We start from the raw sequence: 20144 nt of genomic DNA on the forward strand, positions 1-20144 counted from the left end.
CTCACAGGCTCAGCTCTCAAGACAAGCATCAGCAAAGCCAATAGGTCACACTTTAGGGATCTTTTGGCTTTGCCAATGAATTTTGGCAATCCTGAGCAGGACCCACTAAAAGCCCTATGTTTTTGCACATGCTCTTTGGTAATGTCAATCCTTCCCCCCAACATACAGAAACAATGCGTTTTGGGGGAAGAAAAATATTAGAGCTCAATAAAGTAGACTTTTGCAACTCAAAGTTTACCGAAAGACATCCTTTATAGAAACATACATTTCTAATGACAATTTGAACACTGAGTTGTTTTGAAATCTTCTTATGATTTGAGACACCTGGGTTGACCACACTTTGTATGCTGTGATCTCTATACTCTGGTGGTGTAAGCATTCATGAATGTAAGAACAGATGCCAGCTGCCCATCATACGTGCGCACTGGGAATTAATAGATCTCACCCCTGTTTCTTCCCTCTGGCACAACTGATTAGTATTAATTCCAGGAAGCGGTGAGGCAAGTATTCTGATTGTTAAAAGCTGATGCCATTTTCACTCTGTAGGTTATGGTTCAGAGCTGGGCTGCACCGAATGTTATGCCTTGGTTAATGAGGAAACACTGAAGAATACAGAACAAGTTAAAATGGCAGTTTTACATGGAAGTAATTAAAAGTAGTCTTAATTGGCATGGAGGAATTATAGAATACAGCAAGCTTCACTCGCACCTTGCATTTTAATGTATTGCTAATATATAATAATAATAATAAAGAGAGAGCCCAAACTTTTGAGGCGGGTAATCTCAGGAACCACAGCACCAATCACAACACCCAATACAGCGTTGGAAAGGGCAGTTGTAGCAGAAGGACATAAGCTATGCAGACGCCCGCCATATACATTTAAAAGGTAAAAGAACCGTGCCAGCAAAGAAGTTCCTTGTGGGCGTGTCTGCGTTGTGCTGTGGGCGCGTGCTGGGGCGTGACAAACGCTGTGGGCGTGTGGTACGTTCCGTCCTTCATGCCATGTCTCATATCGTGTGCTGTGGGCGTGTGCTGGGGGCGGGGGCTTGTGCGGGGCGAGGGATTACGGAAAAAAAAGCGAGCGTTGTGCCCAATATTTCATTGTTTTTTCTTTCCAGGTTCTGTACATTCCAGCTCCGGGTGTCCACCCTGCTCCCTTTAAATATCCCCATAATCATAGCCCACCCTTACTCCTTAAAATACCCCAACACCCTTAAATACTAACTCATCTTAACCCTATAAATATACCCTATACCCCAAAACCCAAACCTATCCCTAAACCCTAAAAATACCCCTGTACCCCAAAACCCAAACCTAGCCCTGAACCCTATAAATACCCCTGTACCTCAAAACCCAAACCTACCCCGAACCCTAAAAATAACCCTGTACCCCAAAACCCAAACCTACCCCTGAACCCTAAAATACCCCTGTACCCCAAAACCCAAACCTAGCCCCGAACCCTTTAAATACCCCTGTACCCCAAAACCCAAACCTATCACTGAACCCTAAAAATACCCCTGTACCCCAAAACCCAAACCTAGCCCTGAACCATAAAAATAACCCTGTACCCCAAACCTACCCCTGAACCCTAAAATACCCCTGTACCCCAAAACCCAAACCAAGCCCTAAACCCTTAAAATACCCCTGTAGCCCAAAACCCAAACCTACCCCATAACCCTAAAAATACCCCTATACCCCAAAACCCAAACCTAGCCCTGAACCCTAAAAATACCCCTGTACCCCAAAACCCATACCTATTCCTAAACCCTAAAACTACCCCTGTACCCCATAACCCAAAACTATATCTGAACCCTTAAAATACCCAACCCCCCCAAAACATATACCTCAGTACCCCAAAACATATACCCCTATACCCATACTTACCTTATCCAAACATTTAAAAAAACTGCTTTTACCATTCATGCATTTACAACGAATTTTGTTGTAAATGTATGCGTGGTAAAAGCATATAAAATGTAATGCCATGTGTTATAATGGCATTGCGGAGTCATGGTACTTTCGTAATGAAAGTATGCGGAGTGATGGTATGCGGAAAAAAAGTTGCGGAATAATGGGTGTTTACCCTCCCCCGGTAAGTGCATTGGTGGCACGGCGGCCCACATCTCCAGCAACATACTCATATTTTTTCACCACCGATTTGAATAATGCACAGGTCTCTCTCATTGATGGCAAGCACCGACATACACTTTTAGACACACCTCCCGCCACAAGTTCTAGAATTGCGAACTTTAGAGCTGGGGAGCTACGTTTGAATCTCGGCATCAGCTCAACATCCTGTGATTCCAGGCAAATCGCTTTGTCTCCCTGTGCCTACCACAAATGAATGTATTCTTCTGTAATGTAAATTGTGCTCATGCCATGTTGTCGAGTTCGCGCTATATAATATTGCAAGGAAAAATAAAGTAGGGAAACTCGAGTTCACACACTACTGAACGCGCACCCTTAAGTGCATCAGCAGTGCACTGTGAATCGGGGCGTTTCACAGGTCTGTCACAGATAAGAAATGCTATCAAAACGAAATCCTATAAAACAATATACTACTGGCCGGCAGCAATTCATACCCGGACAACGTCGGGACGGGTTGCCAGTATAATAATAATAAAGAACATTTTTAAAGCGCACAGCTACCCCTGGGGAGGTGTCCAGGCGCTCAAAGTGTTCAATGCTCAGAGATGTCGTTGATAATACCTATTGGTGTGCAAGTCATTGAAAGCTGCCCATGTAGTGGCTGAATAGCATAGCGTGAAACCAGAAAATCTTGGATCAATCCGGACGTCCCTATGATCAAAGTGATTGATCGTAGGCAACTGCGTTCTCACTGAGGCTCCTGTTTGTCCATTGCCACATATCTGAGCACTTTCAAATGTGTGAGCTCATGGGGTGCAATGTACAAAAACCTTTTCTGAGTTTGATTTAATGAACTATAATGTTGCTCCATGTATAATTAGAATCTAGACCACATTTTAGGTACATATTATAACTGACTGCTCCTTAGTTTACTAATAGCACTGTCATCAATCACAGCGGGGCAGGAATATTTCTGAATTTCTATTTAAAAACAATCACTTTTAATAAATACGTTTCGATGCAGGTATACAATCTGATACACTAAGGTGAAACGTGTGCTTTAAAGATATATGTTTCCTTAATGTCATAAATAAGTGCGGCATTATGTCTTATGCAAGGATTGTTTTTAAAACATAGGCAACATGGCATTTTACCATTTGGGCGCTCTCCCTCTAATATGACCAGGCGAATTTAACTCAATGTGTTGCAGGATGGTGTAATCTTGTGGCCTCTTGAAGGGGTTATGAAGGGCTTTTAAGACAGATGTTTATAGTGGTCTTAATCTTGCACCAAACCTGACCAGGAAAGCTAGGGAGTGAGGCCAGGACGGTAATGCAATAGCAAGCATTGCTGCATGTGAGGACGGTAATGCAATAGCAGGCATTGCTGCATGTGAGGACGGTAATGCAATAGCAGGCATTGTTGCATGTGAGGACGGTAATGCAATAGCAGGCTTTGCTGCATGTGAGGACGGTAATGCAATAGCAGGCATTGTTGCATGTGAGGACGGTAATGCAATAGAAGGCTTTGCTGCATGTGAGGACGGTAATGCAATAGCAGGCATTGCTGTATTTGAGGACGATAATGCAATAGCAGGAATTGTTGAATGTGAGGACAGTAGTGCAATAGCAGGCTTTGCTGCATTTGAGGACGGTAATGCAATAGCAGGCATTGCTGCATGTGAGGACGGTAATGCAATAGCAGGCATTGCTGCATGTGAGGACGGTAATGCAATAGCAGGCATTGCTGTATGTGAGGACAGTAATGCAATAGCAGGCATTGCTGCATGTGAGGACGGTAATGCAATAGCAGGAATTGCTGTATGTAAGGACAGTAATGCAATAGCAGGCATTGCTGTATGTGAGGACAGTAATGCAATAGCAGGCATTGCTGCATGTGAGGACCGTAATGCAATAGCAGGCATTGCTGCATGTGAGGCCGGTAATGCAATAGCAGGTATTGCTGTATGTGAGGACAGTAATGCAATAGCAGGCTTTGCTGCATGTGAGGACGGTAATGCAATAGCAGGCATTGCTGCATGTGAGGCCGATAATGCAATAGCAGGCATTGCTGCATGTGAGGACGGTAATGCAATAGCAGGCATTGCTGCATGTGAGGACCGTAATGCAATAGCAGGCATTGCTGTATGTGAGGACAGTAATGCAATAGCAGGCATTGCTGCATGTGAGGACGGTAATGCAATAGCAGGCATTGCTGTATGTGAGGATAGTAATGCAATAGCAGGCATTGCTGCATGTCACGACGGTAATGCAATAGCAGGCATTGCTGCATGTCAGGACGATAATGCAATAGCAGGCATTGCTGTATGTGAGGACGGTAATGCAATAGCAGGCATTGCTGCATGTGAGGACGGTAATGCAATAGCAGGCATTGCTGTGTGTGAGGACAGTAATGCAATAGCAGGCATTGCTGCATGTCACGACGGTAATGCAATAGCAGGCATTGCTGCATGTCACGACGGTAATGCAATAGCAGGCATTGCTGCATGTCAGGACGATAATGCAATAGCAGGCATTGCTGTATGTGAGGACGGTAATGCAATAGCAGGCATTGCTGCATGTGAGGCCGGTAATGCAATAGCAGGCATTGCTGTATGTGAGGACAGTAATGCAATAGCAGGCATTGCTGTGTGTGAGGACAGTAATGCAATAGCAGGCATTGCTGCATGTGAGGCCGGTAATGCAATAGCAGGCATTGCTGTATGTGAGGACAGTAATGCAATAGCAGGCATTGCTGTGTGTGAGGACAGTAATGCAATAGCAGGCATTGCTGCATGTGAGGCCGGTAATGCAATAGCAGGCATTGCTGTATGTGAGGACGGTAATGCAATAGCAGGCATTGCTGCATGTGAGGCCGGTAATGCAATAGCAGGCATTGCTGTATGTGAGGACGGTAATGCAATAGCAGGCATTGCTGTGTGTGAGGACAGTAATGCAATAGCAGGCATTGCTGTATGTGAGGACGGTAATGCAATAGCAGGCATTGCTGCATGTGAGGACGGTAATGCAATAGCAGGCATTGCTGTGTGTGAGGACAGTAATGCAATAGCAGGCATTGCTGCATGTGAGGCCGGTAATGCAATAGCAGGCATTGCTGTATGTGAGGACAGTAATGCAATAGCAGGCATTGCTGTATGTGAGGACAGTAATGCAATAGCAGGCATTGCTGTATGTGAGGACGGTAATGCAATAGCAGAGTTGTGTATGGGGTCAGTAAGGTGATCGAATGCAGTTCTACATGTCAGGCGGGAGGTGATATCATTGGAGCTGTACATAGGCACCACATACAAGTGTGGTCAGCATTGCTGTATGACTGGATCATGGTGCCTTAACAGGGCCGAGAGCCGCCTACTGGTGTAGAAGGCTCCACTGTATGCCAGGATCAAGTTTCATCAGCAGAGCTGTGTGGTGAGAGCAGAAACTGGAAGAGAGAGCACTGCTTAATGCCGATCAAGGTGCATCAATGATGCTATTTGAGAGGGTGAAGTACAGGAATAGCAGAGGCAGCTGCCCCTCAGGGAAGAGGTGAAATAGCAGAGCCGTGGTACATGCGTAGAGCTGTGTGTGTTCCACTACTGGAATAACATGCAGTTTGACTTCTCAGAATTAGGAAATTTGTAGAGGTGCGTGGAATACAGCTCCAACACCACTGCAGGGCAGTACTGAGGTACAGTGGCAGAGTTACATGTGGGCATGAAGTGCTGGAATTATAAGTGGGTCACATAGCTGGATTGAGGTGCATCAGTACCACTAGGTGGCAGGGCCACACGCCAAAGAAAAGAGGAAGAACACACGTACTTGGTCCAAGCTCCAGGGAGGAGCCAACACAAGAAAGGAAGGGAACAGGTGAGGGAAGCAGCAGACACTTCTGGAATAGCCACTAAAAGGCGACCGTCACAGGACCTACGAAAATTTGGAAGCCCCAAATGAAAGGCATATATGCAGCAGAGAAAAGATTTCTCTGATAAGTAATGAAACCTTTGCCAGTAGGGAGGGGACAGAGCTGTACGCAAATGGCAATGAAGACAGATGCTGTGGTTGCTGCGGGTTGGGCAACGGGCGAAGATGCGGGGTATGCGGACATAGAACCCGCAACAGAGGCTGTGGTGCTGGGTATCCATAGAGCGCGAGTCAGGAGGTATCGAGAACAGGCTCGAGCCAGGCAGCCTGCTCCCGAGGCTTCACATGCCAGAGTCCTTGCAGTGTCGATGATCAGATGTGGGGCGCTGTGCTGATAAAGCCAAAGCTGCGATGGTGAAACATGAAAGCAGGCGCCATGCTGATAACAAAAGCGCTGGTGTTAAGAGTTAAAAACAATAAAAGTAGTTCCAAAACAGATGCTAAAATAGTAACTAGTGAATTTATATTGCACCTGGTCCCTGCACTTGGGGAGTGATAAGAACTGGAAGAGGCATGACAAATGCATGCTATAAACTGATAGAAAGACAGAATAGGAGGGTGACAATGGAGCCAGCAAATAGCAAGTCTATTGGGGTGCTTTAAGCCTACAGAGTGAATACAGTATGTCATTGAGAGACAGCGCAAGAGCTGCAAAGCTTCGACCTAATGAGTATTCACCAATAAAAACCTAAAAGTGCAGGACGAGGCCTAAATCACCTACTGAATGTACTTTTACATTTCTTTGGCATTCACCAACATCTCAAGAAGTATGCTGGAAAGCTGAACCAGCACTTATACACTACTGACTGTGATCTAGCCATTACTGTGGGCTCATATTCCCAACGTGCGGAGTTCTATATAGAATAGAAAACAAATTCCCATGAAGAAAGTCCTTCCTGTACACCCCTACCAAATCTAGGGATGATCTGTTCTACTTCCTATACATGACTGCAGCACATCTCTGTCCAGTTCCAGGGTAGAAAGCAGTTGGAAAAGAGGCTTGGAACGCATCAGTGTGGAAAAGCTAATTGTTCAATGTGGCGAGATGACAGTGCAAAGTCACACCAAGTGCAGGAAGTCTTTACTAAGAGCTAAGTTTAATGGGTTTGTAGAAAAGTCTTAGTTTGTATACAGTAGTAATCTGTCAGTTGGGTACCTGGGTCATCAATCCACAGTTGTCAAACATTGGATCCCTGTATTGTTCTACTGTTCAATGCCCTGCTGTACATGAATATGACAAGGCGTTGAGGGCTGTGAGACCCATTAAGAGATGTGAGAATAGTGCACCCTGGTAGCTCAAAGGGATGAGTCGAGTAACATATTCACAATATATTACCAAGCCTTTACCCTAGAAAAATATCCAAAGGATTAACATCCACCTTAAACTGCTCCAACTTCAGAACCTTTCCACCAGGATATTGATTATGGAGCCAGTAGTATAGAAAAATATACATGGACTGACATACCCCAAAATCTTAAACTGTTCCACGTCAGAAACTTAGCCTTGGGGTATAAATTTCCCATAAAAGGGAGACCAAGCCTAGATAACTGCTGTTGAGCCTTTGAGTACTACAGTGGGTGGGATACATGGAGTATCCAGCAGAGGAAGGTCTCAGTAGTAAAGTGTCTCAAGTCCACTTGTCCTAGCCATGTGATACCAAGTTGAGAATGTGTTGAATACGCTTGTGTGGCCTAGGGAGGGTGGTGCGGTAACTTGGCTGCCCCGGAGGTCTGTGTTATACGTGAGGGAAGTTTATCGTGTCAGTATGCGAGCTGGGAGGCTTGACCTCCTTTTGTGAGCACTCCAGAGGGACAAACTAAATACGTTTCTATAACCTCCACTACTACTTACATGAGGTGTCCCTTGGAATGAACTACGCAACAGGTGCTAGTATCTAATTAGGAAAGGGGGTGCCAAGCCTGGTTGAGCATCGGACGATTTTGACATCTCTGCAGAAGGTCATACGGTGCGGGGAGAAAATCTTTTCTAGCAAGAATATTACACAGGCACTATAGAGCCTGGTCTCTAAAAGAGTACCATGTACTAAATCTAGTGAACTAATAAGAAGCAAAGCAAAGCCAGATACTTCCCCACAAGATTGTTTCTGTACCCCTATCATTAGAAGAAGAATATTTGATGTGAGAAGGTCCTGAAAAAGGTGGTCTTCATAAGGTTTATTCCACAAAACGCGCATCGACCACGTTGTATGTGCTCAGCCCACGACACTGTCACGGAGACCGAAAACATCTTTGTTTCCTACTGACCAGATTGTGTTTTTGGGTTGACTGTTAGTTTGAATGGTGCGGTTGAGAGTGAACGTAAATTAAACTGAGAAATGTTCGAATTGTTACTATGTAGATAGGGGGGTCACTGTTGGTTACAATATATCTGTATAAAGTGATATAGTATTTATCGTAAAGAATGACGTGCAAAAAAAAGAAAAATAAGAAAAAAAGTTGTAATGTCATGTATGTTTTTTAGAAAACCTTTTTTTACTTGTTGATTAGATAGAAGAAATAAGTATACTTATCATGAGAAAATTTTAAAATATAGTTGAAATAAAAAGAACGTTGATACATAATGTCTTAAAATATATCTTTTTATAGGCCTACTGGAGTAGATTTAGCCTATGTGATAAAGCAATAGAGGTCGAGTGGCAGGTTCATATATTAGTTTGTTTATTTTCTCCCTGACCTTATTAACTTTTAGAGGGGGTCCCTTTTCTCAGGACTAGGGAGGGTGGTTGCCAGGTTTGAGGGTAGTGAGTGGATAGCGACATGCGGAGGTAGGTTACCTGAGTGGTACCAATAATGTGTCTATTGTGTCTGAGCCGCATAAAAATAAATCTCAGCACCTGGCATAGCAAGGCCACCCAAGGAGTAGGGTAGTGTTCATATTTTTCAAGCCAGTCTGGAGTGTTTATTCGCCCAGACGTAAACCAAAGCGGTCCAGAAGACAAAGAAGGACCTTTATTGCAGCCCCCAGCTTTTGACTGCTGGAACAGGATTACTAACGGACGGTGAACAGCCTTTACAACGAAACTTTTACAACGCACTAGCTTTACAACGCAACTTTTACAACGCAAACTATTACAACGCATTGCTCTGGGGGGCGCTCTAGGATAGGGAATAGGTTCATTTACTATCCAATAACCTTCCCTAGTGTCCACGGGGACTGGAGTTGGAATAGTAAATTAAACTATTCACTATCCAGCAACCCAAAGCACTATGCGTTGTAATGGACTGCGTTGTAATACTTACGTTGTAAAGGCATGCGATGTAAATGCATGTGTTGTAATGTCATACATGCCTAACGGACTAAAATGGAATTCAGATGGTAAGGACTTGGAGCAAGTATGTGACACAGAGGGCATCTGGCAAAAGAACTAAGAGGACACACGTCAAAACACAGGGAAAAGACGATCAGCATCAGAAGGTTGAATGGAACACGCATAGGGAAGTATCACTGGCAAGTGCAATACAATTTTAAAATGTACGATAGTGAGATCCAGATTAGCTCACTGACAGCTGCAACAAAAAAAAGAGTTTTGCTGACCTTGAAACCTCTCTTGAGTTCCTCCTCCTTTCTTTCCCTCTTGATTTCTGTGAAATCCAGTTTAACTGGGGACCCCATTACTCCTGACTTTTTTATTAAGTTACAGGAGTTTCTTCTCCGGCCATGCTCAGAGATGGTGAACCGTTCTCTGCCCCCTGCCCCTGTACTCAGCACCTGAAAGCACGCTAAGGTTATCCCCCTTTTGAAAACCCTCTTTGGATGCCTCCAACCCCAGAAATCTTCGGCCTATTTCCCTCCTACCTTTCCTTGCTAAAGTCACAGAGAAACATGTCGACGACATTCATTCATTGACTAGGTCTTTACTAGGTTTTTGGAAAACAATCCTATTCTCGGCACCTCCCAAAATGGCTTCAGGTCTGCACACAGCACGGAATCTGCCCTTCTAGCGGTCACCGAGTATCGAAATCCATCCTTCAGGTTGGATAAGAACAAGGACTTGGCAATCTGGCAAAAGGCACTGACCTTGTACCTTGGATCCATGAGGAGGAGCTGTGCACTCTTTCGTCTCTCACCACAACCACCACTGACCACAAACATTGACATACATGGGATAGGAAGAAAACAAAGGTATTCAGTATCACTCTCTGCCTCGTCACTGCTGGGCACAGACAGTTGCAGATTGGAATGAATATCTTTTAATTTCACTGTGGAATCAACTCCATGACTCACCATATGAAGTAGGCTTTTCCTGGAACTCTAACGTCATACATATGTGCTTTCAGGCATTAATGAATAATAGAACAGTTCAATTCTCTAACAAATTTAGTTCAAAGTATGTTTTTCCAACACGTCGACTTCCAGAATACTTCTATGCCATTTTGTGATGCCCTCAGCAAACTCTGATGAAGATAAGTTACACAAGCACAAGTCGCGAATCCATGAAGAAAGGGCCCTGGCTGCAGCAACTTGATTGCCTAGCAAGAGCACTATGAAACACAATGCAAGTTATACCCAGTACACCCAACCGGCAGACAAGGTGAGATTTCAGGAATTCTAGTACCTGTAGTCCAAAGGCAAAGGGCCCTTGCATAACATGCTCTCCGGGTGTATGCAGCCTTCTGCCAGGCAGCCTTCCATCGACACTGCAGGCACCACCAGCCATTGCTTAGGAACAGTAACCTGGGCAGAGGTGGGATTCGAGCACCGTACCCAGCACCCGCTGAAACATGAACCCCAAGTCCTGCTTCCTGGTCCACTCCCCAACATGGCACTTCTTACCGTGAGTCTCAAGTTGTCTCTCACATCTTTGCCTAGATCTTCCTCCATTTTACACTAACCTGTCAATGGGGTGCAGCTTCCACTGTGGAAAGGGTAGCTGCAGGCATTAAAGGGTGCTCGCCCATGTCCTGTTTGCAGTTTGCGATTGGCCCGTTCAAGTGTGCTGGATCAGTATATGCCGCCCAGCATGAAGAATCCCGGTTACATGGAATATGCAAGCAAGCACTGTTTACACGTAGAGGTTTGTAGGCACGTACAGAAACAGACTCTTACACTCGAGTCTGGAAAGCACACATTGCTTTTGTTTCTATGTTTGCAACGGAGCACTGCAAAGTTTGTTGCCATCAATGCTGGCTAATGTCGTACTTAAAACTCTTTGTAGTGTTTGTAATGGAATTTGCATTTCATACGTACCTATGTTGCAGTGCCTTCCCACATATTTCCCCCTGCATGCGCACACTGCTTCTCCAGAGGGGAGCATTCTGCAGGCCGTCTGTTCTGGGCACGGATTGCTTGAGCAGGCTGCAAATACAAATGCAAATCTTAAGAAACTGCGCCTAATGTAGCATTGGCTTGCTTACATTTTCATTTTCTCCAGTGTGGTGCTGTACATGTGAGCTATGAATGTGAATAATCTTCTTTATTTTTTTGTGGACAAATACTTGAAAGCACAATACATTTGTGGCACAAGAAACGGGAGTGGGTCTGAGCTAGTGGTTAAACTCGCCCTAGGGCCCAACCACAAGTCGGCTGGGATGGTGGGTTCATGAGATAAATCACCCCCACATGATTCAAAGTCCTTTCCTTTCACCAAAGCACTCGGTTGAGTTTTTTCTTTTTCTTTGCCACTAATTTTATTGCATTTTATGATTAAACCATATAATGTTACAGGAGGAAAGTGTCCATCCTAAGAGCATATTTAACAATGAGCCAACTACAACATTTTACACTGCTTAGTTTAACAGATTACATCATTGAGTGCATCAGATCAAGGATTATGAATGAACATGGACAGATGAGTGATCATTAAATGTAAAACCCACCCACCTGGATCCCAACTCAAACTAATAGCTACTTTGTGAAATATTGGTGTACACCTGGTAGACGTGGGTGATAATGGGCCTCAATCATATCCAGGTAATAGGGTATGAGGAGGCCAGGACCATAGAAGGACTGCTCACTGGGCACCTGCTTCCCTCCAGGATCCAGAGTTGGTGTTTTAAAGCTTTCCAATAGTATGTACCACTCCATAGAGATTGGGGGCTGGCGTAATCCTCGCCGCTCTTCACGCCTAAGGGCCACGCTTTCGGCCAAACCCCATTGGCCTAGGTCCTCCCCACTGTCTGTTAGATTGAGGGATTTCCAACGCCTGGTTGAGTTAATGACCCCATTACCAGGCCATTAACTCAGAATGGAGCGTAATGGCTTGAGAATACCACAAGGTGTCAGTAATTCTGGGTGCAGAGTGTTTGCCCCACCATCACCGTACCATGCGAGGTCGCCTCCCTGGAGTCTTGATGACATGAGTTTTCCTCCTAGAGTTGCCACATAATACACTGTGCAGGATGCTCACTCATTGGATGACTGAGATGTAATTTTGTGAAGAAGCCATTCTTCTCCCAGGCCAGGGCCAGGTAGGAGCGTCATTGGGGAACGGTGCTGCCTGCCTAGATGAGTGCGCGCCAATGCACGTTTGACTTCGGTGTATTAATAAACTTTTGTCATCCATATCACCACTGTGGGTGCCGTGAGAAATGAATGTCTGTCAAGGGCTCAAGTATGTTTCTGTCCCGTGTGGGAATGCAAATGAAAAATGTGCAGTGGCGTAGGGGAATGCCTTTCCACATAGGGAAAATAATTTCCCTTAATGCATTTTCAAACTTGTGTTTTATTTGCGCATAATGACTTGGGGCCATATGTATGAAACTTTAGTTTTGCGATTCTCAAATAGCGATTTTTAGAGAATCGCTATTTGAGAATTGCAAAACGCTATGTATGTAGGATTTGCAAATCATTTTGCGAATCCTAAATATTCCTTAATTGCGAATCGCAAATTGCAATTCGCAATTAAGGAATACCTCCCCATTCATTCCTATGGGCCTACTGGCTCATAGGAATGAATGGGAAGACATTCTCAAGTACGATTCTCAATTAGAGAGTCGTAAATTGACAATGCAATTTCAAGGGTGCCAGGGCGTCAAAAGGACACCCTGTTGCACCCTGAAATGTACATGTGTGCACATGTGGCACACATACATGCCCAAATGGCACTTTGAAAAATGCAAAAAAGGGCATTTTTCAAAGAAATCGCAAATTACCCCCAACTTGAAGTTGGTGTAATTAGCGATTCCTTAAGGCCAAATGACACTTTTTCTGTGCTTCTTACATTGCATTTAAGGAATAGCAATTTGCGATTCCTTAAATGCAATCGCAAAATAAGGAATCGCAAATTTTGCGATTCCTTATTTTGCAAGACAGTTTTGCTTTCATACATACCACTGAGCCAAATTACGATCGCAATTTGGAATGATACATATGGCCATAAATCACATTCAGGCATGTCGCAGCTTCACAAAAAGCACTGTGGAATTCTTTGTTAATTTCTGGAAAATGTGTAATTTACTCTAATCGTAGGTGTGAGCCTACTAGAGCACTTTCATGATTTTTTTATTGTGAATCCAGGACTTAATATTTGGGTGTCAAAAACCACAGCCATTAGGTTGGAGTCGATAAAAGTTTTCTTAGGACGTTAGAAATTAGTTAATATTTTCCAAACCCTACCTAGTGACATTTATTTGGCCATGATACATTACCACTTTGCACTACCTAATGCATTACAAAATGGACAACACCCATCTAGCGTACCCAGGCTGGCGAATCTCTATTTTGGAGTTATCAAAATGTGAAAACCCTTGTCCACAAAATTAAAAATGAATGTCGTGAAAAAACAATGGTATCAAAGCACAGTACATACAAGATTAGGATGGAATTCCAGGCCTTGGTGGTATACATAGTAAAAAACGAGCACTGGCAAAGCCAATAGGTCTGACTTTGGTTGTTTACTTTTCGCTTTGTCAATGGTTGCTTTGTTTTGTCATGGGTTTTCTAAAATGTTATTGTTGGGGAGCGGTCGAACCCTAGCCAATACTAAAAAAAAATGTTGACTAAAACAAAAATGTTTTTTCGTCTCAAAAAGAATAGTTTGCCATACTAGCCTCAGCCTCTGGCAATGAAGGGAACTACTGTATGTGCAGATGTGCTCCTTGTGAGAGAACAAAATGCTCTGGCGGTATTGAGTCAGCGCTTTACTACAGCTGTCACTCACAGTGAAGTCAGTCAATGACTGAAGTGGGCTGACCCATTGCCCTATGCTGTAGTGGGTGGAAGAAAATGTGAATGGCATTACAAGAAACCAAAGGATGAAGAGGATTGTCTAACAACCCATTTAAGTATATTATATATATATAATTGTAGTAACATCAAATGCAATTCCATGAGTATTTGGGTTTAGAACAACACCTATTACACTGATAGATTGCAGTTGTCCTTTTCATCTAAAACAGTGGGCCTTGCAGTCCGGCACTTGTTTTGTTCACTTATGATGAGACTTGACCAACGGGAAAATTAGGATTTGCCTTTTTTTTTTCCTTGATTATATATCCTCTACAAGCTACAGATTGCTGAGTATTTCTGATAAATGACTGGAACCCCATAATGCTCCCTCATGCAACATCTCTATATATCATTAGACAAAAATTTAAGAGAGATCCTATGAACAAGTACAGTATTTCATTCGTAACATTTTGAATGACTTTTCACCTGAATATCGCCGAGCCTTTTCACACTCAATCTGCCCGTTGATGCACGTGCACTGTTCTATTTCTCCCTGGTGTATCCTTGGCCAGCTTTCTCCAACATCAAAATACTCATAAAGAGCGAAATCAAAGCATTTTGCTAGAAAAACAAGAATATATGTTGATTAGGGTGCATTTTTCCTTAGCTTGTATATCTTATCTTAATACTAATGCAGATTGTGATTACACATATTTAAAAAGTTAGTTAGATCACATACACTGTGAAAGAATTAAATAGCAGTTTTTGAGATATGTCAAGGCAATCAAGCAGCATTATGTTGAATCCATATACCCGTGCCATCTTTACAAGGTAAAGTTCTACTTTTCTTTTTATTAAATGTGAGTCCAATTAGCTATCAATTCAATTCAATTCAATAAAACTTTATTTCGGTTTTTGTTCAAAACCATAAAAGTACACATACAATAATACTCACAATTCATAATACTTTTGTTAAAAACACATATCTTAATAAAGTACAAAAGGGGCAAGGATATAGTTTGTTCATTACATAAAGACCAGGTGATTGGAAAATTTCTTTACATAAGGGCCACTACAAGTCCATACATTTTCTATATTTAACAGTTAATTTTAAAAATTCAATAACTTGGAGAATACTATCATTGTGCAAAAGTTGTAAATACATCAGGGCCGGTCTGATCTGGGTAAAATTAAGCTTTCTTAAAATTAGCTATCATATTCCCAGTGAGTTCTGGAAGGCCCATTTCTCAGAAATGTACACACCATCACCTATGGATATCAAGTACTCGGTGGTTGTTAACAATTGTTCAGGCATTCAGGTAACTCTGAGAGAAGTAGAGGAGGCCATTAGCCAGAGTTTGTGTGGTAAGGCCCCAGGTCCAGATGGGGCCTTACCACACAACCTAACACGTACCTATTGATCTTATAAAATTCAACCTGGAATTGTGGCCACCACTATTGACAAATATTTTTAACAACCTTGTTAATTCCCCACTACCGAAGTCCTGGAACACTTCCATTATTGTACCCATCTTTAAGAAGGGAGATGCTACAGACCCATTTCCCTAATAGACACATTGCTTTAAATTTTAGGGAGGGTGTTGTATGATGGGATTAAAGAGTGGATACAGGAAACACCAGTTCTGTATCCTTGTCAATGCGGGTTCAGAAATCGAGTGCGAGCTGCTGAGCAATGTCTTAATTTGTCACTGATTATTGGAAATTTTACTGTTGCTAAATGTTTACCTTTATACTTGGCATTTATGTTCCAGTCTCCATCTTTTGCCTTTATCAATTGCTCAAAGTTATTGGAAACTCTTCTCTCTTATGGGATAGAGAAAGCACTGGTGCCCTGTATGGCATATTTGCAGAGATAGGAAGCCTATGGTTAGAATAAGTACAGATGGAAAGGTGTCCAATGATATAAGTATTTTACGGGGTGAGACAAGGGTGTGTTTGGCCCCTCTTTTATTTATATTATATATTAATACGCTACACTTGTTTTTAGTCACTGCTACCCCAGATATACCCAGAATCCAAGGGCTCCTGCCCCCTTCTCTCCTTCACCCTCAAACAATCAATCAATCAGGGAATTGTGAAGCGCGCTACTCACCCGTGAGGGTCTCAAGGCGCTGATGGTGGAGGGAGGATCCGGTAAAGCAAAGAGTCAGCCAAAAAGCCAGGCCTTGAGGCTCTTCCTGAAGGTGTGTAGGGTAGGGGAGCATCTGATGTTCAAAAGGAGCTCGTTCCAGACCTTGGCCGTGACGTAGGAGAAGGCTCTTCCACTCGCTCTGGTTCTGCAGATGGGTGAGGTCAGCAACCGGAAGGTTTCTTTTGGGTACGTGGAAGGAGACTCTTTTGTTGAGGTATTTGGGTCCAGTGTTGTCGAGAGATTTGTGGGTGTGGGTAAGTAGCTTGAAGGTTACTCTCTTCTTGACGCTGGCGAGTGGAGTCTTATCTGCTTATTATGAGTGGGTGGGTGACGGCCTTTCTGGCTTCAGGGCGAATCCACTTAAAGGTCTTGCGAAGGATGCAGAGGGTGTAGAAGCAGGTGGAGGCGACGAAGTTGATCTGGCGGGTCCTGGTGAGGGAGGAGTCGAGTATGATGCTGAGTTTCTGGGCATGGGGGTGGGGTTGGGAGGGTTGCCATGGGTCACCAGGTATTGTCCCAAGCTGAGGGGGTGGGTCCAAGGACGAGGACTTCTGTCTTCTCCGAGTTGAGCTTCGGACAGCTGATGCTGATCCAAGCTGCGATGTCTTTCATTCCTACCTGGAAACTGAGTCTGGTGGCTTCGGGGTCCTTTGTGAGGGAGAGGATGAGCTTGGTGTTGTCGGCAAAGGATACTATGCTGAGTACTTGCTGTCTGATGATGGCAGCGAGGGGGGACCTGTAGATGTTGAAGAGCATTGGACTGAGCGACGAACCTTGGGGTACTCCACAGTTGATCTCTGTAGGTGCGGAGAGGAATGGCTGGAGTATGATCCTTTGGGTCCTGCCGGCAAGGAAGGAGTGGAGCTAGGGGTGGGCGGTTCCCTGTATGCCGGTGTCGTGGATTCTGGCTGCGAGTGTGCGGTGGGAGACAGTGCTGAAGGCTGCGAAGAGGTCAAGTAGGATGAAGGCAGCGGTGTGGCCTTGGTCGAGGAGTGTGCGGATGCTGTCTATGGTGGCGAGGAGGGCGGTCTGAGTGCTGTGGTTACTGTGGAATCTGGATTGGGAAGAGTCGAGGATGGCGTTCTCTTCGATGAAGTTTGGCAGCTGGGCATTGACGATCTTCTCTGTGACTTTGGCTGTGAAGGGAAGAAGAGAGATGGGTGGGTAGTTTTTCAGGTCCGTCGGTCTGCAGAGGGTTTCTTGAGGAGGGCTTGACTTCTGCACATTTCCAGTTGTCAGGGAAAGTGCCGGATTTGAAGGTGGTGTGATGGTGTGTCGTAGCACAAGCGCTATGGCGGCGGCGGCTCTGTGGAAGATGTGCAGTGGGCAAGGGTCTGTGGGGTCTCCTGAGCGAGTGCTCTTCATGGTCGTGGTGGTATCTTCAGGAGTGGCCGGGGTCCAGGTGGTGATGGTGGACTGCGTGTCGTTGCTGGAGGAAAGGGTGGGTTCTGGAGTCTGTTAGCTGAAGTTGTCGTAGAGGGCCTTGATTTTCAGGTGGAAGTAGGAGCCAAGCTTGTTGCAGGAGTCCTGGGAGGGTGTGACATCCGTGGCTTCACTGGGGTGTAAAGTAAATTGCTGGATGATGCTGAAGTGTTACTTCGAGTTGCTGGAGTTGGTGCGCTGATGACGCAGTGCTGTTGCATCAGCTGGTGTATGCCTTTGTGAACTTTGTGGGTTCCTTGGACATACAAACCAACTTTGTTAAATCCTACATTATGGCATGCGGTCAAGAGAGTAAGCAGTTAGCAACCCATTTTGTAGGTACTAAGAGTTTAAGATACACCAGCACTTTTTCCTATTTGGGGGTTACCTTTGCTGCTTCTGGGTCCTGTACGCCTAATATCTCTCAGTCTAGGTCTAAATTGTCTAGGGCGGCTGGCTCTCTATGTAATCTACCCCAGGCCCCATAAGAAGGCGCTCTTGGCCCCTTGTTGCATATTTACAAAACTCAGTGCACTCCTGTCACAACATTCGAAGTTGGGATATAGGGTATCACCAACTGCGATGCCATACAGATTGGAAAAAATAGGTTCTGCAGGAAAGTGCTGTTGGTCCCTATATCAACCCACTATGTGATCTGCCATGAAGAACTGGGCTTGCCATACATAAAAGATCCCATTAGAGCATGCCCTGCATTACTTTGGTTAGCAGTATGGAAAAATGCCGAAGCCACTTTAACCAGGGATGTTATTAGGATCTGTCGTGGGTGTGAAACGGTACACCAGAACCCATGGTTAGCAGCTGTGGAGTCTGTTTTCAAAAGACTGGTTTACAGCGTGTCTTCAAAAACCCAGAAAATATTGCGAATTTAATTAAGAAATCTGTGCAGCTAAGCCTATTTAATTTTGAGCATAGTACTAGATTAAACAAGGATGGGGGAAGTCAACAGTAACAGGTTATTTAAACATGGCTGAAGTCAGCCCTCCTACCACCTGCCTCTTTACAGCAGGAGGAAGCTGGGAACTAGATTGTTGTTTCGGTTTAGGGCTGGCACATAAAAATAGTTATTATGCTTTACCTTGGGTTTCAAATGAACCTTGATGCGTGCCCATGCCCCTGTGATGGGAGTTCTGGTCAGTCCATGCAGCACTTTGCACTTTTTTGCTAATTGAATTTATGAGATGCAAAGCACTTTTACTACCACTCATTAAAAAACACAATAATACGGATTTTAAATTGGCATTCATTTTTCTCTTGAAAATGTGATAATGAGACAAGCTTATATGTAGGCTCTTTTCTCAAAGCGGCAGTTTGGGCCTGGCGTACCATGCTTTCTGGTTAGGATGTCCCTGTTGTAATTGTAGTGATTATATATGCCGCCATAGATTGGTTTTTATTTTTGCGTGCAATTAATTGTGTTTATTCTTTACGGTGTTTCCCAGTCAAGTCTGCCCCGTTGAAACTGCAGTGCTAAAATGTGTCACTGTTGTGTGTAAAGATTTGTGTTTTATTTCATCAAACTGGTATGGGGGGGAAACCGGTGTGGGTTCACTGGCAGTTTCTGACCTTCCCATATGATAGGCGGGGGGGGCGGAGGGGGGGGGGGGTTGGGGGAGGGTTGGTGTCCCAGACCTACACTTGTACTATTTAGTGGCCCAATGCTGCTACGCATATGCCTGGTTCCGTCCGGATGCCCGGATTCCATATCTGCGCCCGGAGGCAGACTTTGTACTTCCCCAGAAGCTGGCCACGGTGCTGCCAAAGGGGGTCCCGAGAGACCCAAAGCACATACAGACAGTATCTAATACTAGCTGGGCGTGGAATAAGCTGCTGCAGCTTTCTGGTGCCTCTACATTTTATAAACCAGCCCTTCCCCTACCTAATCCCCCCTGGTTGCTGATTACAGGAGAAAAGTTGGTACAACACACCTTAGGAAAGTTCGACATCACGAAGGTGGGAGACATATATCCGGATGAACATGTCTTCTCTGTGGTTGAAGACGCCCGATTCCAGAACGTCTCTTTATTGGACAATTTCATATTGGGGTGAATTCGTTCAGCCCTGCGAGCCACTCTACCCTCCTACTCTATTGAGCCCGACTCTTTCGAGCCACTAACATTGATCATTGAGGGAGAGACAGGTGCACACCTTATCTCAAAACTATACAAAGAGTGTGCAGGCCTCCGTCTGGTAAGCGATGATAAGGTACGCAAGGAATGGGAAGAGGACCTGGGTCGAGACATTGCCGATGAACAATGGGCCAAATGCTGCGCGGTAACACTGGAGGTCTCTCTCAACAGCAGACACAAGCTGCTACATTTCAAGTTTTTACGCCGCATTTATTTCACTCCGGCAAAAACACACCAGTTAGACCCCTCCAGACCACATAACTACCAGAAATACAATGCCCCTCATG

At 44.5% G+C, this 20144-nt stretch overlaps 1 protein-coding gene across 1 annotated transcript in view; it reads right to left on the reverse strand.

The window, feature by feature from the left end:
* The window catches only part of HGFAC (HGF activator), a 751326-nt gene that overhangs the window by 417267 nt on the left and 313915 nt on the right, over positions 1-20144 (reverse strand). The window contains exons 6-7 of the mRNA XM_078678540.1: positions 14623-14757; positions 11218-11325 (exon numbers count right to left, since the gene is read on the reverse strand). Coding sequence (XP_078534666.1) covers positions 11218-11325; positions 14623-14757 — 243 coding nt within the window. The remainder of the gene's footprint in view (positions 1-11217; positions 11326-14622; positions 14758-20144) is intronic.

The sequence above is a fragment of the Lissotriton helveticus genome, chromosome 2_2 (genome assembly GCF_964261635.1).
Source record: "Lissotriton helveticus chromosome 2_2, aLisHel1.1, whole genome shotgun sequence".
NCBI lineage: Eukaryota > Metazoa > Chordata > Amphibia > Caudata > Salamandridae > Lissotriton > Lissotriton helveticus.